Raw genomic sequence first — 26,365 nt, forward strand, 5'->3', positions numbered from 1 at the left:
GGTTAGATGTAAGACTTATCATTGATTATGTTCCTCAGTTTAATTTTTATTGTTGATTTTCAGTCCATAAAAAGTGTCTCGTCGTTAAAGGGTTAATTAAATCATACAGTAGACTCTCGCAAATTCGGCTCTTTTAAGATCGGGCTACTTTTTAATTCGGGCAGCGGTTAAATTTGAAAAAAGTTTGTGTCATTTTTCAAGTTTTATTATGATTATCAAATGAATCAAATATGCTCAAATTTGGCATGGTTTGTCTTAGTTTTGATGTGATTTTGCATTATTAAGGGATTTTCATGCAATTTACGTTATATATGAGTGTGTAAACTCAATATCTATATGCACATGAATAAAAAATCGTTGCATTTCAAAAAGTTTGTCGCCCGAATTTCTGTCTAATTCGGCTGACATTTCGGTCCCATATGCCCGAATTTGAGAGAGTCTACTGTACATTTTAATTAGAAAAAATCACTATTTAATTAAATCATTCTTAAATTTCCAAGATGATTCATAAAGAATTTTCTCTTCACCAAGAGTGTATGTTTTCCCCAAGTTCCCCAAAATTTACCAAAGGTTAATTCCGGCCCCGGAATCGCCACGAACGGGCCCTGTGGTATAATAGCTAGGAATTGGCTAGCAATTGGTATAGCTAGGAAAGATTGGAACTTCTATTCTGGGCGTTCTGGGAACAATTTCAATAAAAACTTCTAAAAATTTCCAAGAAAAACTATTTCTCAAAAGGGAGAATGATCAATTATATTATTTATCATCATTTTTATATACATATATTTACTATTGACAACTTTAAAAATGTACAAACCCACTATTTGCCTCTCAAATGACATAAACTCATAATGCAATCGGTTTACATTAAGTTGGTTGCATGTTTTGATCATTTTGAATTAGTTTTTTAAATGAGGCAACAAACTTTTGACTTTTCAAAAATGACCAACTTTTAGAAAACAATTATTTTTGATATGAAATAAAATTAACTATTTTTTTGAAAAATATAAATAATATCTCTGGATCACAGGGAACTCATCTGCAAAAAGGAAAAAATTGAATAAGTATTTTTTTTCTATCATTTTTTCACTTGTTTTCTCAAACATGCATTAGGCAACAAACTATTGACACCATTGACACCCACTGTATATGATTTTTGAGATTTAAAATTTCTCTATAACATTGAAAATAATTATCTTCCAAGTATAATATTCACAGGGAAGGTAGATGGTATAAAGAAGTATTCAAAAAACGAATAAAACGATTTTTGCAAAAAATCGAATTATTCGACTCATATATTCTGAGGGTCGATATGAGTGCTGGTTCAGCTTTATAAAAAAGCGAGAGTAGGTGCTTTTTATAGGTAACTGACATAAAATTTAAAAAAAAAATTGCCGGCACCCAGGACGATAAACGGTGAGATTTCTTGTAAAAAAGCCTTTACATTATTCGGATAAATCGATATGTTGAAAACGAATTACGCAAGAACTGCTAAAACGATTTTAATGTAATTCTGTACAAGGTCAGTGTATGACTTGAACTTTTTGTCCATGCATACCATCATCTCCCCCACTCTCCATTCTAATAGCCCCCATACGAAAAGAGAACATTTTACTTTTAACTAATAACGTTATCAATAATTTTCTAAATTTTTAGATGCACTTATATAGGATTCCTTTTTTATATTTCACTTTTCGCCTCATTCAGATCTGTTGGAACGTGAAAGAAAGATAAATATCCTCATTATCAGTACGATTTTTTTTGTGTCATGAATAATTGGTGAATTATTATTTGCATTAGTGCGGTGAGTTTTTTTTTTTTTGATATTGTAATCAAATTTTTGAAGATGATTCTCAATTCTTTGTCTACAGAAGTTGTACTAATAATATGTAATTCAGTGCATCAATAACTATATTTGTGCGAAGGAATTCTTTCTATATTGGGATTATTAAACAGATGGATGGGGGAAGGAATGGTATATGCAGTTAAAGAGTGTTTCCTAATGGCCTCGTTTACATCGTTTACATTTTTTGGGTCAACAGTGATCCAATTGTCCTGAAATGGTCAAGTAAAAAATCTGTCCTATACATTCTATTTTAGCCGAGACACGCTTGGGGGAATTATAACAGGCGATAGGGAGATTCTGTCGATTCTGTCTTAAAAACTAACCAATAGGAGAAATATCACAAAACTCAACATAACTTACCTCTGTCCACAGTCCCAAATCTATCCTTCTGCGAGAAGCTTTTCTAAAGACAGAAAATTCTGGCAAATGAACTCAGCTCAGACACACTCCATTTTCCCAAAAAACTAAAAAATAATAACTCATTTCTATTGAATATTTGTATTATGAAACTTAATAAAAAGAGAACAAGAACACATTTCTTGGGGCATTATAAATCAATGTCGATGTTTTGTGCTTTTATAGCTTTTGGTGCTTGGAAACCGTGGAAATTGCTGCTTTGGCGTTATCCTATGCTAAGAAGCAATTCCACTTCCTTCATCACTATGATCTACCTACGTTAACTTGAGAATATACTCTCAGGCCATTTGATGCTTCTTAGTCATCCAGCTTCATGCGAATAATGTCTGGAGGAAGCATAAAGTTGTTCTTCCGCATTGGAATCTCACTCAATTGCTGATCAATTGGAGAACGCATATCGTACAGCGAAGGACTCTGGAAGATTATCCCCAATGTCCCGCCAATGCAGGAGAGGGTGAACACCCAAAGGAAGAATCTGTCGAGAACCATAGACACGAACTTCCAATCTTCTACAATCTGAAAAGGAAATTCCGCAAAATGATCTTATCAAATATTCAGAAGAACTTTTTTGCGCCAATACATCGATTCCTCAAGGGATTTTACTTGCAGGAATTCTACCATCAGGATTAACTATTCACATCCACAATCGACAAATGGTCTCTACGGGGTTCTCTACCGCCTGAAAGAAATAAATCTCTCACCTCGTTGTCTTTATCGGCATCCTTAATGTGCTGAGCAATAAAACGGACACTCTTCATTGCCTGCATCAATTCGGGAGTAATTTGGCGAGGGAACATCTGCTCAGACTCCACTAGAATCCAAGAAAAGTTAATATTTCAGGAAGGGCAGGAAAAATTAGGAAATCTACCTGAGGAATGGGCATGATGCCCGAGATTGTCGCAGCTTCCATCAGTGTTTTCCTTATACTCTCCTGGAAAATCGCTGATACTGTCCCTGACGTCGATTTCGTTGGTGTAGCCATTGCTGGGAGTAGTATCATCGTAGTCCGGGAGGCTGTAGTGGGTCCTGCGCATCATCATGAGCTTTGGCATAAATTGCAGGAAGACACGTCGCATAATCGGAGACATATTGTGAGTGGAAGGCGATCTGGAAGTAACAAAATGCATCATGTTCATGATAAGGATTTTTAATACTTTTCAAGATCGGATCTTGATCTAGTTCAAATTCAAAATTCAAGCACAAGAACAGTATTTTTGCTCGTCTTTGCGTCTGTCCGTCTGTCCGTGCGGCCGCTACTATGCTTATAGCCCAAACGGTTAGAGATAGAGACTTGGGACTTTAGGAGGACCATTAAAATTAACATTGCCCTCATGTTTCATCAGCCTTCCCCTCGAAAATCATTTTTATAGTCATTTTTCAAAAGTTCATTACTCACCTGAAATGGATGTTGAGGACGCAGACAGTTGTCCAGACGGATAGTGAGACAAGGATCATGGTGAAGAGAAGGTACTTCCCGAGGAGTGGGATTGCAAGACTCGTCGGAGGAATAATCTCAGCGAGAAGAAGGAAGAAGACAGTGAGCGAGACGAGGATCGAGATGCAGAGGGTAACCTTCTCCCCAGAATCACTGGGAAGGTAAAAGACCAGCACAGTGAGGAATGTGAGAGCAATGATTGGGATAATCAGGTTGACAGTATAGAAGAGTGTTTTGCGTCTCATGGTCATCTTGAAGGTAATATCAGAGAAAGGTTCAGTACAGCAAGGATAGTATTCCTCATTCCTACTGGCTGGCACTTCCAGGATATCCCACTCTACAGAGAGATAGAACTCTGACAAGTCAATACCAATCAGCACAAGGTTGCTCCCTTGCACCTGATCCAAGTGCTTCAGCTCAACCTGGGCACCATTATAGGTCCAGGACCCGAACTTCATGAAGCACGTCTGCTCATCGTAAGGAAAGTACTCAACGTTAATCTCACAAGAGGACTTGTAGATGGCCGGAGGTTCCCAGAAAACCTCCCCAGTGTATTTTAGAGTAGCTTTTGTCATGAGGGTCACCTCATAATTCCCATCCCAATTATTATAGAGGACAATATCCGGTAGCCAGATTTGTTCACTCGGAACATATAGCATCTCCACTCCACCGTACTCCTCGGGATCCCAGCGAAGCTTGTAGTCAAACCATTTCTGCTTCACCCAGAGATTTGTTGTCATCACCTGGTTCTTCAGATTCACCTCAATCAGCTGCGACAGTTTCAGGCCTAGCCAAACCGTCAGAGTCTCCGTATTGTTGACTACAGGACGAATTAAACGATTGTAGTTACTAAGAAGATCATCATACAGCCTCTTGGCATCCGGATTCGCTTCCATCTGCTCAATATCTTTGCAGAAAAAAACATTTTAAATTTTTTTCCATCCGCCCTACAATCCCTTTTCATCACTCACCAAAACGCCCACGAACATTTTCACTGAGAACCAGAAGTGCAACAAAACAGAACACAAATCTCCCGCCAAACATAATTCACAGCACCTCAAGGAAGCCCAGAGAATCCCCGCCGGAAGCACAGGAAAACTTGTGCACAAGAGAATGAAGAAAATTCACTCCCAACTTCAGTGATTCTCAATCGATATCCTTTCCACGGAAAATCCGTTTGATGTGCGCATGCATAGTGCATTCCATCCCAATTCTCCTGCTCCACGCGCCAGATGCTGCGAAAGCTCTCGAGAGGGGTGGAAAGCTCCGCTGAGCTTTTTCCCGCCACAAAAAAAAAGACAGATTTGCTATGAAAATTGTTTATATCAAAAAAATCAGAAAATATCTGCAACATTTGGAAGGAATTCTTTGCGGAATGCAGCTAACAATCACAAGCAGATTTTGGTGTCGAAGAACGACAGGACTTTCACCATCTCCGGACGATCTTCAGCCCTGTCTGCGGTGCAGAAACGTCCGAGATTAATCATCATTGAGCACGCCTTTTTCGTGTCTCCATCCGCTGGGACGGTTTTGTCCAGTAATTGATCTAAAGAAAAAAGAAAAGTTCTACTGGAGAATGGGCCAGGAAGTTCTGGTTAATCTTCTTGCCCAATAATTTAGTATTTTTATATTATTAGATAAAGTTTTTCATTAAACTTTCCATCGAGATCAAATTTACAAATCGCATTTTAGTGCGTTAGGCAGTCTTCATTGGTTTAGCCTAGTTGCCGAAGGTCTCAAAATTCTGAATAGCGAGCAATTTTATTGCTTTTTGAGAGGCTAATATGTTAATTATCTTTAATAGTTTAATCCTAAGTTATTTTTTTTCCAAAAAATCGTACTTGATAAGAAATTAGAGCAGTTAACCCATATAGCTAAGTCTTAGGTCTGAAACCCGTATTAGAGCAACTTTGTTTCCTAATTCTAATTATTTCTTCAATTATCCTGATAGTCTTTTCTTCCGCATGAGGGCACTGTTTTTTCCCGTGAGTGGCGCTGTCAAAATTTCTCGATTGGTAATTCTTAACATCTCGGGATCTCAAACTCGTTGAATTTATTAAAAATCAACGAAAACTTTCTTTCCTCATGGTGCTTTTCCAATGAAAAATGAAAAGGGAAATCTTCCTCTTGCTTGAATATCTTTTTTTTTTAGCACTTTACCGTTCTCAAGTGCTTCTGCATTATCAATTTTTCTTTATAATGGTTCCTGTCACGACTGTCTTCTTAACCCTCTAACAGTGTTTTCTTTAATATGCGAATAAAAGTTCTAAAACTATGTTTTCTAGGATAGGATCCAATAAAGTTGATAACACCATCCATTCTACATTATCTCTTTTAGTTTAGGCGCTAAGTAAGAAGATATAAAAAGTTTTTGAAACTCTTTGCTTCTAAAATTCACATTTTTACTTGTTTCAATTTTTTTAAATAAAATATACAAAGTAGAATGACATATCTTTTAGTAAAAAATAAATATATTTTTGGTCAGATAACTTTAAGTCGGTATTTTTATGGAAATTGGAAATGAGTTTTTTTGCACAAATATTTTTTGTTGTTTGTTCTCTGACCTGTCACACAAAACTGGGAATAGCAACAAAACGAAGAGTCAAAATGAGTTCAAACTTTCAAAAGATGTTAGTAAGACTATTACCGAGGACACTATAGCACTTTTAAATACATAAAAACTTTGTAATCGCAGTAAATGTGATTTTTGTGAAGACTATCTTGAGACGGTCTTGTCTGTTGTTATAAGGGTTAAGCCATGTTATAAAACCACGAAATAGTCGTGACAGGAACCAATACAAAGAAGAAGCCGATAATGCAGAAGCACTTGAGAACAGTAAAATGCTAAAAAAATGTTCAGCCGTAGGTTCCCCATCTTCATCATTGAGCACACTTTTTTCGTGTCTACTATTTGAAAAAAGTATTGAAAGTATTGATTTTTCCTATGATTATGAGCTTGGAAGATTAAGCAAGAAGAATTTACAGACGGAATTATAGCAAGCAATTTTATTTTAAAAGAAAATCGTTTTCTCTCCCGAGTATTAAAATAAAATCTAGTATATTTTATAAAGAGCCTAGGATGATTAACTAACGGATGGAATATTAGGTGAGATTCTTAACAATCTCACCTACTATAATCCTAACAAAATTTCATGTCGTCCGATCGACCTCAAATTTGGCCAAAATGTGTTTCAGCACTTCCTGATCACGAATATATACATATGTGGCTATTTTACGTTCCCGGCCGGCCGGCCGGCCGCTCTTTGGAGCTTAATAGCTCCTAAACTAAAAAAGATATCGACTTGCGGTTTTCGGCAAAGGTTATATATCGGGTGAAAATTGCAACTTGGTGCATAGACCCCCCACCCCCCACCCCTCCTTCCGCCATTTTGGAGACCCCCCTTTTTTTGTTTTCTCAATAGCTCCGCCCCTATGGCATTCAGCGGACTCAAATTTCAGTATGTTATAGCTGGGCCTTAGAGCTTTCCATCAATATCAAACTTAAGGTCCCCCGACCCCCCTGACCCGAGCTATAAGGGTCCAAAAAAAATTTCTTAAAATGGCCATAACTCCGGTTCTAATTGTCAGAATTTAAAAAGTGAGGGCTTTTTGGAAAGCTCTCGTGAAATGCCACTTCCCCTTCTAACATCGCAAGTTCATAAAACCACCGCTAGGGGCGCTTTTTTTAAAAAGAAAATTTTTAAATCTTAAAAGTTAAATAACTCAAAAATTCCATTGTGCATCGGGCTGAAAATTTAGTATGTTGTAGCCGTTGATTATACCTATCAAACAAAAAAAAACCTTAAGTCGATCCATAACCCCTGACCCGAGCTATAAGGGGTCAAAGTTCGAACATTGACCGGCCTCTATCTCCGGTTCTAATTAACACAGCGACCTAAATTTTACCTTTTTGGTTTCGTCTCGATGAGCACTTTCAGATGGAAGTTCAAAAAGTCACCACAGGTGGCGCTGTGATAGCGTCAAAATTCATCGAAATTCAAAGTCACTTTTCTCAAAAACGGCATTGTGCAAGTTAATGAAATTTTAGTATGTTGTAGTCCAGTCTAGGACGTTTCCAAAATGGTGCGTATGCGCGCTGTGGTTTCAATAGAACCGGAGATATGAGGGGTCAAAGTTCACGAAATTCAAAAAATCATATCTCCGGTTCTATGTGACCGATTTTGATGAGTGAGGGCTTAAACGAAAGATCTCACCAAATTCTATAACTTTCTAGAATATTTGAACTTCGTGGGACCAACACCAGGGGCGCCACAGTCGAAAAACCAATTTCAATATCACATAACCTCAATTATATCGACTGTCGCTGAACCGATTTTGATGATTACTTCAACATAATTGTAGAGCACATTTGTCTCTACATTTCGTCCATACATCATTTTCCGCTCAGACTACGCTATCACTCCGATTTTGCCGTTTAAGTGTGAAAAAATTGATTTTTCCCATAATAACGCTTTGAAATCACTCAGATGCCAATTTGACTGCCTCTACTCCACCAAGACACTTAAAATAGGGGTTTAAATGGAAAGTCCCACAAAATACAACAATTCTTTGATATAGTTGAAGTTCAACAAATGACTACTTGGGGCACTCTGGTCGAAAAAACGAGTTAAGAAACAAAAAACCTCGCTTATCTTGGCTTCTGAGTAGTCGATGAGTTCAAGTTCTACGGCAAAATTATAGAGAACATTCTGGTCTACATTTCACCCATATAACACTTTTCTGTCAGTTCATCCAAATCCTTGACATTTTGGTTTAAATACAAAACTTGTATAATTTCACGAATTTGATTCAAGATAACTGAATGGCGTCTCCCTACTTCAGCATCAAATCGAATTTGCATGCACTCCGAGTTAGCTCACGTTAAGAATCTCACCTACATAAGCCGGTTAGGATTATCTGTCCCTTTTAATTCAGAAATGGTACATTTTTCTTAAATTCTTTATAATTTTTGAATCTTAGATCCCACAAAAATAAATATAACACGAAATGGTAGGCACATAGAGAATATATTTTTATTGAATTTAAAATGTTCCTGGTGTTACAAAGAGAAACTTTGTCAGAAAAATTCAAAAAATTGCGAATTTTACGTCTTTTTTTGTATAGGTTTTAGGAATTGTTATAAATTTTATTTATTTATTGTTATAAATTATAAATTTTGACCCAATAACATAACATTAGATACTCTTTCATTTGGTAAAAGTTTTAAAATGATTGCATTTGGTTTTATACTAAAACTGAAAAATCACTTAAGAAAAAATATACCATACTTTTGCACGGAATATGTATGAGAATGCTCCGCTCTGATTTTAGCCAAGACACACTTGAGGTGTTATAACAGACGAAAGAAGATTTTATCTTCGGCATGCTACATCAAGGGAGATTTTCCATAACATAACAGTGCATTATTACAGTGGGTAGCATTTAACATTTTATTTTGTCGTTTAGATTCTTTTTCCTGTTCATTCCTCTTGTTTTTTTTTTTATTTTTTTTTATTTATCAAATCAAAGAGAGAGTCGTTATACAATCGACTTTTTTTCATCTTATCACGGTCCTGGAGTTTAACCGGAAAGAGATATCAATTTTCGGTCTTTGGTGACCCCCAATAAAAAATCAAAATCCAGTAGGAGAATTCTGTAATTTTCGTGGCATTGTCACGCGTGAGTTCGAAACCTGACAATGCCATTCGAGCTTTTTTTGTCATATCATATGAGTTCGAAAATGCAATTCATTGAATTTTTAATGAAATCCCTTCACTTGATGAATTTATGAAAATACAGTACGTCTTGGTTGATTTGTTTAACAAAATTCATTGTCATTTGAATTGCCAAGAATCTTAAATATGTGACTTCTGACAATGCCACGTGAGCTGAAATGGCATTGTCACGGCTACAGAATCGCATTTTCGAAAAAAAACTCTCCTAAGATTCGAACCCCATTTTTCATATGACATTGCCAGAGCGTTACAGAATTCCCCTCTAGATGTATTTCTCACATTTTTTTCCATATTCTCAAATTCTCATCACAGGCATGATAAATTACATTACATTACAATCAAATTACACTACAAACTGTCATACTTTCTATTTTAGCTAAGACACAATTGGGGGAATTATAACAGGCGAGAGGGATTTTATCTTAAGAACGAACCAATAGGAAAAATAACATAAGATCCACAATTAAATCTGTTAAAGACAGAAATGAACCGGTCCAAGTTTCCGGGATTCTTTAAAGGAATTCCCCGAATGGTGAGGATGAAGAATAGCGTTATACAAGATGACTCCTTCGATGACAAACTTAAATGTTGATGAAGAGTTGAACTAAAAGAGCCGCAAAGAAAAATTCTTAAAACGTTCTTTGAAGATCGATGATTCTGTATATCTCTAAACATAGAATTTCATTATGCTACAAAAGTCGATGGGATCAGTAGACACCAGAAGACTCTCTCGAATTTCCCAAAACCCAGTAAAAACAATTGCGTTCTTCCATTGAACATTTATATTATGAAACTTAATAAAAGAAGAACAAGAATACATTTCTTTGAGGAATTGTAAATTAATGTCGATGTTTTGTACTTTGAGAACTTTTGTACTAGAACTGCTGTTTAGGAGTTGTCCTATGCTCCATAACTATGAACTACGTTAACTTGAGGATATATTGAGGCCATTTGATGTTCCTCAGTCATCCGGTTGCATATGTAAAAGGTCTGGAGGAAGCTTTCACAATCTCCCTGTCAATTGGAGAACGCATGTCATACAGCGAAGGACTCTGGAAGATTATCCCCAATGTCCCGCCAATGCAGGAAAGAGTGAATACCCAGAGGAAGAATCTGTCGAGAACCATAGACGCAAATTTCCAATCTTCTACAATCTGGAAAAGGAAATTACCACAAAATGATCTTATCAAATATTCAAACGGACTTTTTCGCGCCAATACATCGACTCCTCAGGGGATTTTACTTGCAGGAATTCTACCATCAGGATTAAACTATTCACATCCACAATCGACAAATGGTCTCTACGGGGTTCTCTACCGCCTGAAAGAAATAAATCTCTCACCTCGTTGTCTTTATCGGCATCCTTAATGTGCTGAGCAATGAAACGGACACTCTTCATTGCCTGCATCAATTCGGGAGTAATTTGGCGAGGGAACATCTGCTCAGACTCCACTAGAATCCAAGAAAAGTTAATATTTCAGGAAGGGCGGGGAAAATGAGGAAATCTACCTGAGGAATGGGCATGATGTCCGAGATTGTCGCAGCTTCCATCAGTGTTTTCCTTATACTCTCCTGGAAAATCGCTGATACTGTCCCTGACGTCGATTTCGTTGGTGTAGCCGTTGCTGGGAGTAGTATCATCGTAGTCCGGGAGGCTGTAGTGGGTCCTGCGCATCATCATGAGCTTTGGCATAAATTGCAGGAAGACACGTCGCATAATCGGAGACATATTGTGGGTGGAAGGCGATCTGGAAGTAAATTTAAAATGCATGATGTGCATGATAAAGATTTTTAATCCTTTAATCAAGATCTAAGGATCTTGATCCTTTAGGTTTAAATTCAAAATTCAAGCACAATCAGTCTTTTTGTTCGTTTGTCCGTCCGTCCGTTACTACGCATAGAGCCCAAACGGTTAGAGATAGAGACTTGGGATTTTAGGAGGACCATTAAAATTAACATGACCCACATGTTTCCCTCATCCTTCCCCTACGAAACCATTTTTTATAGTCATTTATTATTTTTTTAATAGTAAAAGGAACAAAATGCATGGTAAGTATTTTTAAGTCTTTATTGAAGAGTTTATTAAGTTACTGAAAAATCATATCTCCTGCGACTTAAGCCGAATGACAGCTTAACGTAATCATAATCAAAATAATGATTAGACTACATTCCGTTCAGATTCCCAATAAGCGGTTTTTCGGCCTAAGTTGTAAGTCTGTCTAAGAGGCATTACAAGGGTTTCTCAGATTGGAGGCTCTTACGTGCTTCAGGCTTAACTCTTTCGTCTCTTTTGGGACTCTGAGTACCCAAAGCAGCATATGAATATTCAGTGAAAAACAATGTTTTTTAATTATTCAGGACTGATAAAATTACGATTCTTGTGGATGATTACAAACTATAAGGATGTCCAAATATAAGATATGTTTTGTAGGACCTCAATTAATTCCTGGAGCTGAGAAATTTTTGATTAAAAAATGGCGCATTGGTCTTGAAGCATATGCTGCGGTCCGGAAAGAGTTAAGGTTTAGCGAGTTGGCTGAGCTAATCTAATTTTTCCATCAAGAATGATTTTTGAGAAAACTTCAATTGATATTTACTTGATGTTTAATATTTCGAGACATCCAGAAACCGGACTAAACCTCCAGTCTAAACCCCCTATTACACTAGTTCCCGAAAATCTCGAAATCCTAAATAACGAGAAATTTTAAGAGGTATTTCAAATTCGCCTAATATCTAGTCCTAAGCCAATTTATTGCGAAATTCTTATTAAAAGGATACTTCTATTAAATTAATAAAACCACATGGTTAAAACTTTAGTCTGAAGCCCGTATTAGGATAGTAGAATAACTTCTTCTCCAGAAGAAATTATTCTTGAAATTCTAAGATTAAAAAAATAAAATTGTAAGTTTAGGCTCTAGGCCTTTTTTTAATTTTTTTCAACTATGCAATCAGGATTACGGACCCAGGATACCCAGGTTAGCAGCCAGCTCACACCTGTCTATCCTCCACTTCATAAAGATATTCGGATTCGATCTCAAGGCTCTCCAAGGCAAGATCCTGAGTTTGAATTAGCCACCTTGTCGTATGTCTGCCTCTAGGCAGCCTACTCACAATGGTTTGCATAGCTTTTCTGGGGAATCTATCTAAGTTTAGACCTTATTTTAGATGATTAATTTTTTTTGTCACAGTCGAATAATAATGATTTACATCAAAAGCTCGTCTTAAAAATTTCAGCTTAAAAATTTTATTAAAAGATCCTTACAATCATCTTCGAAATTAAAAGGAACCTAATACGAATGGGTTTTTAAAGAGCCTGATTTAAAGAGTCGAAGCTAAAAGTTTAGGTCTTTTTTCGTTTCTTGTCAACCGTTTTTTTCCAATTGGGGTTGCGAGCCCAGGACACCAAAGTTAGAAGCCCACGCCTGTCGACCTTTCGCCGCTTCAGGAAGATATTTGCGATCGATACCAAGGAACTCTAAGGCAACATCCTGAATTTTATTCAGTCATCTGCTCAATAGCTTGCAGATAGCTTTTCTGGGGTATTTTTAGTATATAGTATAGGCCTTATTTTAGAAATTAAAGAATTTTTTTGATACTTAGTTAAAGGATAATGATTTACATCAAAAGCTCGTCTTAAAAGCTTCAGGTTAAAAGTTTAATTGAAAGGTCCTTACGATCCTTACGATCATCTTCGAAGGTAAAAAAAGAACCTAATACGAATAAGCTTTTAAAGCCTAATTTAAAGTGTCGACGGTAAAAGCTTCATCTCAGATCTTATACGGGCTTCAGACCTAAGGCTTAGCCATATGGGTTAACTGCTGTAATTTCTTATCCATCACGATTTTAAAAAAAAATATAACTTAGGATTAGATTATTAAAGATAAGCGACCTATTAGGTTCTCAAAAATCAATACAATTACACGCTATTTAGGATTTTGAGACCTTCGGAACTAGGCTAAATTTCTAGTCTGAAGATCGCTTTAGGATCTTTTAGGTCTAAATTCAAAATTCAAGTATAAGATCATTTTTTTGTTCGTCTGTGCGTCTGTCCATCTGTCCGTGAGGCCGTTACTATGCCTACAGCCCAAACGGTTAGAGATAGAGACTTGGGACTTAAGGAGGACCATTAACATTAACATGACCCTCATGTTTCCCTCACCCTTTCCCTCCAAAACCATTTTTATATTCATTTTTCTAAAGTTCATTACTCACCTGAAATGGATGTTGAGGACGCAGACAGTTGTCCAGACGGATAGTGAGACAAGGATCATGGTGAAGAGAAGGTACTTCCCGAGGAGTGGGATTGCGAGACTCGTCGGAGGAATAATCTCAGCGAGAAGAAGGAAGAAGACAGTGAGCGAGACGAGGATCGAGATGCAGAGGGTAACCTTCTCCCCAGAATCACTGGGAAGGTAAAAGACCAGCACAGTGAGGAATGTAAGAGCAATGATTGGGATAATCAGGTTGACAGTATAGAAGAGTGTTTTGCGCCTCATGGTCATCTTGAAGGTAATATCAGAGAAAGGTTCAGTACAGCAAGGATAGTATTCCTCATTCCTACTGGCTGGCACTTCCAGGATATCCCACTCTACAGAGAGATAGAACTCTGACAAGTCAATACCAATCAGCACAAGGTTGCTCCCTTGCACCTGATCCAAATGCTTCAGCTCAACCTGGGCACCATTGTAGGTCCAGGACCCAAACTTCATGAAGCACGTCTGCTCATCGTAAGGGAAGAACTCGACGTTCATCTCGCAAGTAGACTTGTAGATGGCCGGAGGTTCCCAGAAAACTTCCCCAGTGTATTTTAGAGTGGCCTTTGTCATGAGAGTCACCTCATAATTCCCATCCCAATTATTATAGAGGACAATATCCGGTAGCCATATCTGTTCACTCGGAACATAGAGCATTTCCACTCCACCGTACTCCTCGGGATCCCATCGAAGCTTGTAGTCAAACCATTTCTGCTTCACCCAGAGATTTGTTGTCATCACCTGGTTCTTCAGATTCACCTCAATCAGCTGCGACAGCTTCAGGCCTAGCCAAACCGTCAGAGTCTCCGTGTGATTCACCACAGGACGAATCAAACGATTGTAGTTACTCAGGATATCATCATAGAGCCTTTTAGCGTCTGGATTGGCTTCTATTTGTTCAATATCTATTCAGAAAAAATACTTCAAGAACTCTTCCCTCTACCCTTTGCGCCTTTTTACGCACTCACCAAAATGCCCACAAACATTTTCACTGAGAACCAGAAGTGCAACAAAACAGAACACAAATCTCCCGCCAAACATACTTCACAGCACCTCAAGGAAGCCCAGAGAATCCCCGCCGGAAGCACAGGAAAACTTGTGCCACAAGAGAATGAAGAAAATTCACTCCCAACTTCAGTGATTCTCAATCGATATCCTTTCCACGGAGAATCCGTTTGATGTGCGCATGCATAGTGCATTCCATCCCAATTCTCCTGCTCCACGCGCCAGATGCTGCGAAAGCTCTCGAGAGGGGTGGAAAGCTCCGCTGAGCTTTTTCCCGCCACAGAAAAAAAGACAGATTTGCTATGAAAATTGTTTATATCAAAAAAATCAGAAAATATCTGCAACATTTGGAAGGAATTCTTTGCGGAATGCAGTTAACAATCACAAGCAGATTTTGGTGTCGAAGAACGACAGCACTTTCACCATCTCCGGACGATCTTCAGCCCTGTCTGCGGTGCAGAAACGTCCGAGATTAATCATCATTGAGCACGCCTTTTTCGTGTCTCCATCCGCTGGGACGGTTTTGTCAAGTAATTGATCTAAAGAAAAAAAGTTCTACTGAAGAATGGGCCAGGAAGTTCTGGTTAATCTTTATGCCCAATATTTTAATTATCTCCCGTGAGTGGCGCTGGCAACCGTTCTCGATTGTTAATTCCTAAACTTTCCAGATCTCAAACTCGACCGAATTTAATAAAAATGGTGCTTTTCCAGTAAAAATTAAAAGGGGAAAACTACCTCTTTTAGACTTTTTTTTTGCACTTTACTGTTTTCAAGTGCTTCTGCATTATCGACTTTTCATTGTGTTGGTTCCTGTCTCGACTGGTTTCCCACCTTGTTCTAAAACCACCAAACAGTTGTGATAGGAACCAACATATAGGACTATCGATAATGGAGATGCAATTGAAAACAGTAAAGTGCTAAAAAAAATGTTTAGGAAATGATTCCTAATTTTCATTTTTAATTGGAATAGCACTATTATGCATTTGAAACCCATTTAGATTTCTATTAACGAATTTGTTGACACAGCAAAGGAACCTTATCTTTTCCAAAATTACTTGATAGAATTTTCTAAAAACAAATTGACTGTTACTTTGAGAACGGACTAGCCAAGACACACATCGCAAAACCTTGTTGTCTGCGCTATTTAGATAGCCATGCTGCAGTAAATACGAAATATTTTGTAAAAACAAAGAAAAGTGGAATGTAAATCGCATAAAAATAAATCTATGTATAAAATGAACTGAAATAAATTTATTATCACAACACATTTTTGTCCATCAGTTATGTGTCTCTGCTAAACTTTCTTATGATCGCATTCACTAGAAGTATGCGAACTCTAAGATTTCTCATTAAAAAAAAAAAGTCAGTAAATAAGATGAAAAACAATTTAAAGTATCTGCGATAAATGGGATCGAGAATCTTCGTTTTTTCCATTTTATTTTTTTTCACTTTTGTTTTTCCCAGTTTGTCTTTGGAATCTTTGTTTTCGGTAATTTTTGTTTTTTGGAAACTTTGTCTTTGGAAATTTTGTCTTTCATACATTTTGCACAATTTTCGTAAATTTTGTCTGTGACACATTTTGCACAGGTATATTTTATAACTTTCCAAAAATTTCCCTTTTTTCAGAAAATTTCCATTTGCCCCAAAAGACGAAACCAAAAACTTCCCAAAACACAGAGAATTTCCCTTTGCCCCAAAGGACGAAACTAAAAATTTCCCAGAACACAGAAAATTTCCCTGGACGAAACCAAAAACTTCCCAAAACACAGAAAATTTCCCTTTGCCCCAAAGGACGAAACTAAAAATTTCCCAAAACACAGAAAATTTCCCTTTGCCCCAAATGACGAAACTAAAAATGTCCCAGAACACAGAAAATTTCCCTTTGCCCCAAAGGACGAAACCAAAAACTTCCCAAAACACAGAGAATTTCCCTTTGCCCCAAAGGACGAAACCAAAAACTTCCCAAAACACAGAAAATTTCCCTTTGCCCCAAAGGACGAAACTAAAAATTTCCCAAAACACAGAGAATTTCCCTTTGCCCCAAATGACGAGACTAAAAATGTCCCAGAACACAGAAAATTTCCCTTTGCCCCAAAGGACGAAACTAAAAACAGCCCAAAACACAGAAAATTTCCCTTAACCCAAAATGACGAAATTAAAATTTCCCAAAACACAGAATATTTCCCTTTGCCCCAAAGGACGAAACTAAAAATTTCCCAGAAAGTAGAAAATTTCCCTTTGCCCCAAATGACGAAACCAAAAACTTCCTCGAACGCAGAAAATTTCCCTTTGCCCTAAAGGACGAAACTAAAAACTTCAAAAAAAAACCATTGTAATATCATTATTTTATTTAATAAAATATATTTGTTTAAAATATATGAAAGACAAGATTTCCAAAGACGTTTCCAAAAAACAAAAATTACCGAAGACAACGATTCCAAAGAAAAACTGGGAAAAACTGAATCGTACTAAAACGATTTCATGTTTTTTACGTAGTTCTGGTTTGTGTCTTGGCTTATCTTTTTTACTTTTTATGGATTGGAAAAAAACATGTTCTCTGTTCGATCGCGAATTATTATTATTATTATTATTTATTTTGAGTTTTCATGGTAAAATTAAATCCTGATCAAAAAAAGAAGATTTCCAGAAAATATACTTGTGATTTTTAAGGACGTGTGGTGTGTTTCTCTGCTAATTTTTTTTAAATTTTTGTGGTTTTTGTATGTTTTTTTCTGGAAAAATCTTCCCCTGGCCAGGGAAACAAGGCAAAATTTCCAACGTGATTATCCCTGTGGAAAAAAAGTAATAAAGCACTTACCTATGGACACATTTTCTGCACACGCGGACATGATATGCTTGGTGAGAAATTTGTGGGTCCTCTTGTGATCATAAGCCCTTAATCCCGTCACCAGCTCAAAGAGCACAACGCCGAAGCTGAAAGTATCAACTTTGGTGCTGAGGCTGCGATAGCCCAGGAATTCTGCCGGAAGATAGGGTTTAGTCCCGTAGACACGAGAAACCTCCATGGCGGTATTGACTGCATTAGGACCCTCCCTGGCCAGCCCAAAGTCCCCGATCCTTGGCTGACAGCACGGATCGAGGAGGATATTGGCAGGTTTGATGTCTCCATGAATCAGAGGCTTCTCCTTGAATGTGTGCAAATACTGAAGACCCCTAAAACCGAGCACAATAAAAAATTCCCCATTTGAATCTCAGTTGCCGTATTGGACAATGTCCAGAAGGCCAGGAAACGAGCTAAACAGCCTCAATGCGCAATTTCTTCGTCTTTTACGCGAAATCGAGAAGTTTTCTCATGTTCTGAAGCCAAATGAGAGACAACGTTTGAAAGCTTGGGTGGATAAATTGAAAAGTCCAACGGCTCAGAGGAACATTATTGAGGCAGAAGCACGAAACGGTTTGACAAAATTCCTTCTGATTTGCCTTAAGGAGACTAAACAACTCCTCCAGCCGTTCAACAGAAATCCCCGGGCGACGGAAACACTCCTGAATGTGCTAAATTCTATTGTGAGAATAATTTTCACGGGGTTTTCCCAATCACATAAACCTGACCCTGTTTTTTTTCTCTGGCTCTGCAGAAAGCAGCCACTGAGAGAATTTCACCGCGGAAATCCCCAGCGAGACGTCCGAGCGTCGAAGAAATTCGCCAGAGGCAGCAAGAAATGTTGGATAATTCTCCAGATGGTGGGAATTTCCTCAAGAATTTGCCCCTCCCACGTGCTGGTGTCTTCTGCTACATGGCCATCGTGAATAAGAGTCAACCCAAATCGCCTAAATAAATTTATTAGTATATGCCTAAATTCACGTTTTTGTCAGAGTCATTGATCCGAAGAAGCATATTCTTTCGCTGAATATTTAGAAATATTCAAAGGCATTTTTTGGCGGCTACTGCAAATACGATTTTTGCCAATATTTTACTTATTTCCTTTTTGGAGGCTAAGTTATGTAATATAATTAATTAAAGAATCAACAGACCTATCACATTACCTACTAGAATATTATTCAAATTCCAATCCCAAAAACTTACAAATCCTAACCTCAAAAATATTTTTAGGTTAAGAATTTGTTGAATTACCGATTTTTGGATCAAAACTTTTAGCTTTTGTGGCTAAAAAAGCTTAAAAATTGATAATTTGAAACTTTTTTAGGAACCCCTCTCTCATAATTGTAATTCTAACCTCAAAATTTTTGAAGGTTAGGATTCGTAAGATATGACAAAATACAATATTTTAATCCTCAGAAAGTTAAAGAAATATTTAAATTGAATAGCACTTTAAAACATTTTCACTTTTGTGCTATAGTTAAACCTTTTCTTAGATTTATAACCAAAATGACTTCACATTTATAACCTAAAAACGGGATGCATAACGGGTCCAAACGGAGGCCTAAATGTACCGGGCGAGTTGGCAAGGACATGAAACACGAGAAAATTAGAGCGACTGAAGCTGTATGAGCGCCACTTGGTGCCCCCAAAATGAATATATCACCTTAACCTCACATTTTATAATCTCTTTGACAATTAAGTAAATAAATTTCACTGTTGAACTGAGGTGGGGATTAATTAAAAAATTCTCACACTGATTTATTTACCACTATCCTGTTTTTAACCTCAATATTTAAAACAAATTTATAACTGGAGAAATTCTGTAAATTTGGGGTTATAATTCAATTACTTTCACTATTCAATTATTCCTGTTTTCCCTATTTCTCTAATGAATTCTTACTTGAAGTGATATTTTCTAAATGAACCTCCTAAACTCTTTTATTCTATCAAGTAGCTATTCTTGTATTTGCGGTTTTTTTCTAACCTAACCTCAAAGAGAGATTCTTCTACTAAACATAATCGTGAAATACAATGAAACATACAATTTTCTCCCATAATTTAAAAAAAATCTTAAAATTTGTTTTAGAATTTGATAAATTAATTCAAAAATATTTTATATAACCACAATTTGGTGTTTTTGAGGTTAGAAATGCTACATTCAAAGTTTTGAAGGAAAATTTCTTATGTGTTCTTATGTGCAAATATTTCGAATATTTTGGAAATAGAAATAAAATTTCGGGACTATCTCGACTGTAAAAAATTTTCTACCAATTTTTTTATAATGACTCAATTATTGATCCAGAGTTTCTCTTACTGAGAGCAGGGCGGACTAATAAAATCAGATCATAAAAAATACATTTTTAATTATTTAGGTTAGGATTAACATAACCTAAAACTCTCCGATTTTATCCAATAGTCCAATAAGACAATTAGATGTCTTATTGAAAATATTTTTCATGATTTATGATATTCAGAATTTCTAATGAATTTTCATATTTCGATAAATTTCATAGCTATAATATTTTTAATTGTTCGTATTTCTAATATTTCGTTCTTTTTAATATTTTTTATTTATTTTATCTTGTAAAAAATTCCAATTGCCAAATAATCTGGATATTTTGTGAATATTCCAATTATTTCAAAAATATTTTAAATATGTACCGAATATTTTGTGAATATTGCAAATATTGCGAATAATGTTTTATTTATTTTTTAATTTATTTTCTAAAAAAATGATTTTTTTTGCAAATATTTCGAATATTTTGGAAATAGAAATAAAATTTCGGGACTATCTCGACTGTAAAAAATTTTCTACCAATTTTTAACTATCCTATAATAAACTCTTCGTTACACTTAAAGTTCACCCAAGAACCGCTAGTGGCGTTAGGGGCAATGGCATGCATAGCATACTAAAACCACAAAAATTCAGGCTGTTTCTTTATGTTTTTTGTAAGGATAGTCGAGGGTTGAAAGATCTCTGAGACTTACCTTGCAGTCCCTTTGGCGATGTTGATCCTCTGTGACCAGGATAGTGGTTCCTGGGCTTTGCTGAAGAGTCTCTGTTCCAGAGATCCTCCAGTCATGAGCTGATACACCAAACAGGGCTCATCCCCATTGATGCTGTACCCGTAGAGAGGCAGGATGTTGTCATGCCGGCAGGAATTGAGATACCTCAGCTCATTGAGACTCTGCTGCATCTGTATCTTATTGGCTTCGGCATTTCCCGTTCCGCGATACTGAATCTTTTTTATAGCCACCGCTGTGAACTTCCACGTGCCCTTGTACACAGTTCCAAAGCCCCCCTTGCCCAGAATGCTCTTATCACACCAGTTATTTGTGGCTTCCACAAGTTCCTGATACTCAATTTGAGGAATTGTACTGGCATAGTCTGTGAAATTCTTAATGTCCATCCCTGCCGATGAGGCACCCTCCTGCTCCTCATTATTCTCATTGCTGACTAGACTTTGTGGACAATTGAGGATTTTGGCATTGGACTTTCCAGCTCCATTTCGTTCCTCTGTCGCCGGAGTCTTATCCTCTAATTTTTGATTCTTAAGCAAAAGGGAAATGTCTGGCTGACCGCTGTAAATGAGCCGATGATATTGGCGAGAAACCAGATCCTTGATCGCTGTCATGGCCACGTACTGTTGCATTCTATCAAATTTATTTTGTGAGTCAGAGAAACCTCCAAAACTCAAGAGCATTTTAGAAGCTTAATCATTCTATTGAATGAGATTGATATTCGTACATTTCACCTATTTTGTATTCGACTAAAATAATGAAAGTCATAGGATTGGGCTTGAAACTCGAGAGGAGCGCGAATAAAGTCCCCAATGATCATAAAAATGACAGGTGTCAAAAATGTACTGATCGTAAAGTATAAACGCGGTAATAGTTAATGACTTGATGGTTTTATTGCTATTACAGTAGACTCTCTCTCAATCGGGCATGGGGCAAAATGTCATCCATATATCGAGATATTTCGACGTCATAGTATTTGTAAATTCCACAAAAACCGCTCAATTATAAAGAATCACGATAAAACAAGAAGAACTACAGCGAATTTGAACAAATTTGTTTTAAAATCAAACGTGAAAATTGTTTACGAAATTTTGCGCCCGATTAAAAAAGAGCCGAATAAGCGAGAGTCTACTGTAACTCAAATAAAATGCTGGGACTTAAGTTGCTTTAAACTTGTTTCATGAAGACCTCTACACATTTCGGAACAATTTTCATCAACAATTGCTATTTTGACCTCTACAGAATATCTGCAGATAATATCTGTAGATATTCTTACGAATTTTATTTGGGCTTGGGACAAAATTCGTCAGAATATTTGCAGATTTTCTGACGAATCTCTGACGAATTTCTGTAGATATTCTGCCGATTTTCTGTAGATTTTTTCTACATTCCAGACTTTCCAGACAAGATGTGTCAGAAGAGATATTTTTCACTGAAGTTTGCAAAATTCAATAGAGTTATTTTTTGTGATATCACGGTGTTTATATAAAATAAAGAATTCTGCGACGCCGTGTTACAAGTAGAGAAAAGTGAAGTGAAAACTTTAAACAGATCTTGTAACACGGCGTCGCAGAATTCTTTATTTTATATAAACACCGTGATATCACAAAAAATAACTCTATTGAATTTTGCAAACTTCAGTGAAAAATTTTTCCATCTCTTCTGACACATCTTGTCTGGAAAGTCTGGAATGTAGAAAAAATCTACAGAAAATCGGCAGAATATCTACAGAAATTCGTCAGAGATTCGTCAGAAAATCTGCCGAAATATTCTGACGAATTTTGTCCCAAGCCCAAATAAAATTCGTAAGAATATCTACAGATATTATCTGCAGATATTCTGTAGAGGTGTAGATTTTCTCTACAGAAATCTTAAAGATATCTGCAGATATTATTTGACGGGTGCAATATGGATTGTCAAAGGTGTAAATCGCAGGATCCTGTGTAATTACTATACTTTAATTCTTTTTAAACATGACAAATTCACGTAACCATTCGAACCATTCGCTAGAGAAGCAAGGGTCGAAAAATCTATTTTTAAAATTCTTAATGTTGAATTGCTTAAAAACAGGATTATAAAAAAAAATTATTTTTCTGCTCCCCGTCCCTTCCAATAAAGTGTTTTTTTTTTTCGATTTATCAAAATTCGTTATGTAATCTCTTTAATACGGTAACATTTGAATGATTAAAAAGCTCTAGATAGTTTATTCCTCATAGGAATTGATCAAATTTAGGTTGGTTGCAAACGTCTTGGAAACCCTCATAATTCTAAATTGCTTCCAATCGGTTATGAATCGGTAATAAATTTTTAACCGAAATTCAATTGTACTATTTATTATAATTCTAAGTTGTTTTTGGGCGCCATTTTGAATATTTACATACCGTTCCTTAATTGATTATTTAATTAAAATTCCAGTCGATAGATTATGAACCGGTAATGAACCGGAGAATAAAGCGTGAAAATTATCAACAAAATTCCAGGCCTGATTGAAAAAGACCGTATTGAGCGAGAGTCTACTGTAAAACGACAATTGGTAGACTATGAACCGATAACACGGCGCAACAAAATGACTCTTTTTTTCTTGGGATGGAAAATAATGAGTAGTTTCTTGTTCCTTGGTATGTCATGAACATTTCCCCCGAAGAAACTTGTGGTCCATCACCTCAAGTTTCTCAGATATCTTAAGAAAAAAATCTTTAAGAAATTTTTCGAAATATTTGAAAAAAGTTGTTTATAATTAATAACGGTACATCCTAGGATGTTGGTATCAAAGGATAACTCAAGGATGTGTAGAGGAGGATTTAAGGACAATTTTCCTGGAACATCGCATATCCCTATCAATTCATTTTTTTAGATTTGTTTCATAAACCTCTAAATATCCTCCAAATCCATGAAAATGTTGCGTGGGCCGACTTGAATCCTTTACAAACATAGTCTCCTGAATATCATAAGGTCGTAAAGTATACCGTTATCCACAAATTACGTATTTGAATGACTTATGAACCACAGAATTTTCTCTCAAAAATTCATTATTTTATTTCATATTTTAACAACATGAACTATAAGTCGATATGGCATAGATCGGACTCAAATTTTAATATGTTTTAGCTGGGCCTTAGATATTTCGATCAATACCAAACTTAACTCTTTCGTCTCTTTTGGGACTCTAGTACCCAAAGAAGCATATGCATTTTCTATGAAAAACAATGTTTTTTTAATTATTCAGAGTTGATAAAAATCCGATTCTTGTGGATGATTACAAACTATAAGGTTGTCCAAATGTAAGATATTTTTTGTAGGACCTCAATTAATTCCTGAGCTTAGATATTTTTGATTAAAAATTGTGAAATTGGCTTGCAGCATATGCTGCGGTCCGGAAAGAGTTAAGGTGCTCAGACCCCCCTGACCCGAGCTATAAGGGTCAAAAAAAAATTTTTTAAAATTGCCATAGCTCTGGTTCTAATTGTCAGAATTTAAAAAGTAAGGGCGTTTTGGAAAGCTCTAGTGAAATGCCACTTTCCTATTGATATCGGAAGTTCGTAAAACCACCGCTAGAAGCGCTATTATAAAAAGAAAATTTTTCAATTTCTTAAGTTAAACAACTCAAAAATTCCTTTGCACATAGGCCTCAAATTTTAGTATGTTGTATCCACAGATTATACCTGTCAAACAAAAAAATATTTAAGTCGATCCATAACCCCTGACCCGAGCTATAAGGGGTCAAAGTTCAAAAATTGACCGGCCTCTATTTCCGGTTCTAATTAACATTTTGACCTAAATTTTGGTGTTTTGGTTTCGTCTCGATGACCACTCAAGGTCAAAAAGTCACCACAGGTGGCGCTGCGATAGTCAAAATTCAAACTCATTTTTCTCAAAAACGGCATTGTGCAAGTTAATCAAATTTTATCGTGTTGTAGCATAGGCCATAAAGTTTAAAAAAGTTCCGTGGGTTCACTGTGGTTACAATAGAATCAAAGATATGAGGGGTCAAAATTTACGAAATTCAAAATGTCATATCTCCGGTTCTATTCGACCTATTCGACCGATTTTGACGAGTGATGGCGTAAATTAAAGGTCTCGAAAAGCGATACAATTTTATAGAACATTTCGCTCCTTGGAAATTACAAGGGGCCAAATCAATCTGAGCCATTTTTCAGGAGACAGCATGAAAGATTAAAGTTTTTATAAATAATTATCTCATTTATGTATGTTATTAAAAACAATTTAATTCTTTTCTATTTGTATGAGCACTATTATAAACATAGAAACATACATATTTTTACCTTTCAAAATATGTTTTTTTATGAGTTAGCTCTTTGTCATTCTAAATGATGTGCAAATTTTGCTGAAATTAGAATGACACGGGATCAACTTGCTTGAGTTAGTCCCTTGTTTCACAAAAATTTGAACGATAAATCTATTTTGTGCCCCTTGACTTAAAACAAAACCGCGCAAGCAATCATAGAGTAAAATTTTGAAAAACTTTTCTAATAACGAAATTTATTGACTCCATCTTAAATTTTATTAAATTCTCTGTCTGAGTGCACAGAACCTAGGAGCGATTTGAACTTCGTAGAATCAACGCTAAGCGCGCCACAGTCGAAAAATCAAATTTTATAATATGTTCTGGTCTATATTCCTAATCATCTATCTGTCAGTTCATTTACTTCCTAGATATTTTGATTTAAATAAAAGGTTTTTCAATTTCTCAGAAATTTTATTCCAAATTGCTGTATAATACCTCTCATCTTTAGTTCCAAATCGAATTTGCATGCAGTTCGAGTATTGCTCACGTTAAGAATCTCACTTACAATAAACTGATCTAGGCTTATCACTAGCTTTTTTTTTCAAATAATGTTAATTTTCTACGTGCGGAAATTGTCAAGCAATTTTGGCAAATGGGGTAAGATGAAAAGGTAATCTAAAGCTCTGCAACTTTTCAGTACATCAGAAGTTCGTGTACCTGCCGCTAGTGGCTAAAAATCGTGTTTTTTTCGCGGTGAAATGTAGAAATAATGCATGATGCATATGCTGCATGCTCATGATGCATACGCTTTTGATAAAAATTCAACTGACTTCAGCGATTCCAAGAAGAAAAGCCCAGAGATTCATTGACTCTCAATCCTCCCAATGCTCGAATTTACTAAATTTTCTTAAGAAAACTACAGGGAAGCATGAAATAATCTCACTTCACATAAGCTCAATAAAAATATTTGTGGTTCTAATTACCAGACTTCCTGGAGATTCTTACCTGGAAAGGAGGACAAATAGCTCAGTCACCGTATGATTCTGATCGCCCCACATCGTCAGCAACTCATCTGCTGGGGAATTCCCAAGTTGCATTTGCCGTTTGATTTCCTAAAATAGCAGAAAAAGTGAAAGTTTTTTGTGAGATGATGAAATTGGCGCCACTTTCTCCTAACCAAAGATTTCCTGACCCTGGCTCAGAGGATGCATTGTCTTCAGGACAAAGAGGATTTTTTCTTCTCACCTGGAGATCAGTTTTTGTGTATCCCATGTGATTCAGGGCTAAATCTCTCCATACATCATTTTCATCGAGTATCCGGCAGAGAAGTTCTCGTTCCTGGGCAGGCATCTCGTAGAGATAAATGTCTGAATTAACTCCACTGGAGCTAGAGGAGCCCCTTGTAATCTTTTCATCACGCTTCTGCATTACTGTACTTGGACCGGGAGATTTCACTCAAAAGACGCACTTTTTTTGCATTTGTCCGGAGGTCAGGAAGATTGCAATCCGACCGGTTGGAAGGTTTTGCAATGACTGATCCACTCACGTTTGGCTTGACTGAGACG

The 26,365-nt window shown here is 36.5% G+C and overlaps 4 protein-coding genes across 4 annotated transcripts in view; 1 reads left to right on the top strand and 3 right to left on the bottom strand.

Annotated features, from left to right (window-relative positions):
* The window catches only part of LOC129799205 (integrator complex subunit 4), a 252,861-nt gene that overhangs the window by 176,304 nt on the left and 50,192 nt on the right, over positions 1-26,365 (top strand). The window lies entirely within an intron of this gene.
* LOC129799211 (acetylcholine receptor subunit beta-like 2) lies at positions 2,329-4,884 on the bottom strand. Its single transcript, XM_055842902.1, has 5 exons — positions 4,670-4,884; positions 3,660-4,605; positions 3,132-3,370; positions 2,965-3,074; positions 2,329-2,779 (listed from the first exon to the last, which is right to left on the bottom strand). The coding sequence occupies exons 1-5, from the start codon at positions 4,740-4,742 to the stop codon at positions 2,561-2,563; spliced, it is 1,587 nt and encodes a 528-aa protein (XP_055698877.1). The 5' UTR covers positions 4,743-4,884; the 3' UTR covers positions 2,329-2,560.
* LOC129799212 (acetylcholine receptor subunit beta-like 2) lies at positions 10,198-14,870 on the bottom strand. Its single transcript, XM_055842903.1, has 5 exons — positions 14,655-14,870; positions 13,646-14,591; positions 10,943-11,181; positions 10,776-10,885; positions 10,198-10,587 (listed from the first exon to the last, which is right to left on the bottom strand). Exons 1-5 carry the CDS (start codon positions 14,725-14,727, stop codon positions 10,399-10,401), a joined length of 1,557 nt encoding a protein of 518 aa, XP_055698878.1. The 5' UTR covers positions 14,728-14,870; the 3' UTR covers positions 10,198-10,398.
* Positions 14,988-26,229, bottom strand: LOC129799213 (serine/threonine-protein kinase pelle). The gene is made up of 5 exons (XM_055842904.1): positions 26,046-26,229; positions 25,806-25,912; positions 20,522-21,187; positions 17,510-17,865; positions 14,988-15,230 (listed from the first exon to the last, which is right to left on the bottom strand). Exons 1-5 carry the CDS (start codon positions 26,226-26,228, stop codon positions 15,073-15,075), a joined length of 1,470 nt encoding a protein of 489 aa, XP_055698879.1. The 5' UTR covers position 26,229; the 3' UTR covers positions 14,988-15,072.

This window comes from Phlebotomus papatasi, chromosome 1 (assembly GCF_024763615.1).
Source record: "Phlebotomus papatasi isolate M1 chromosome 1, Ppap_2.1, whole genome shotgun sequence".
Lineage (NCBI taxonomy): Eukaryota > Metazoa > Arthropoda > Insecta > Diptera > Psychodidae > Phlebotomus > Phlebotomus papatasi.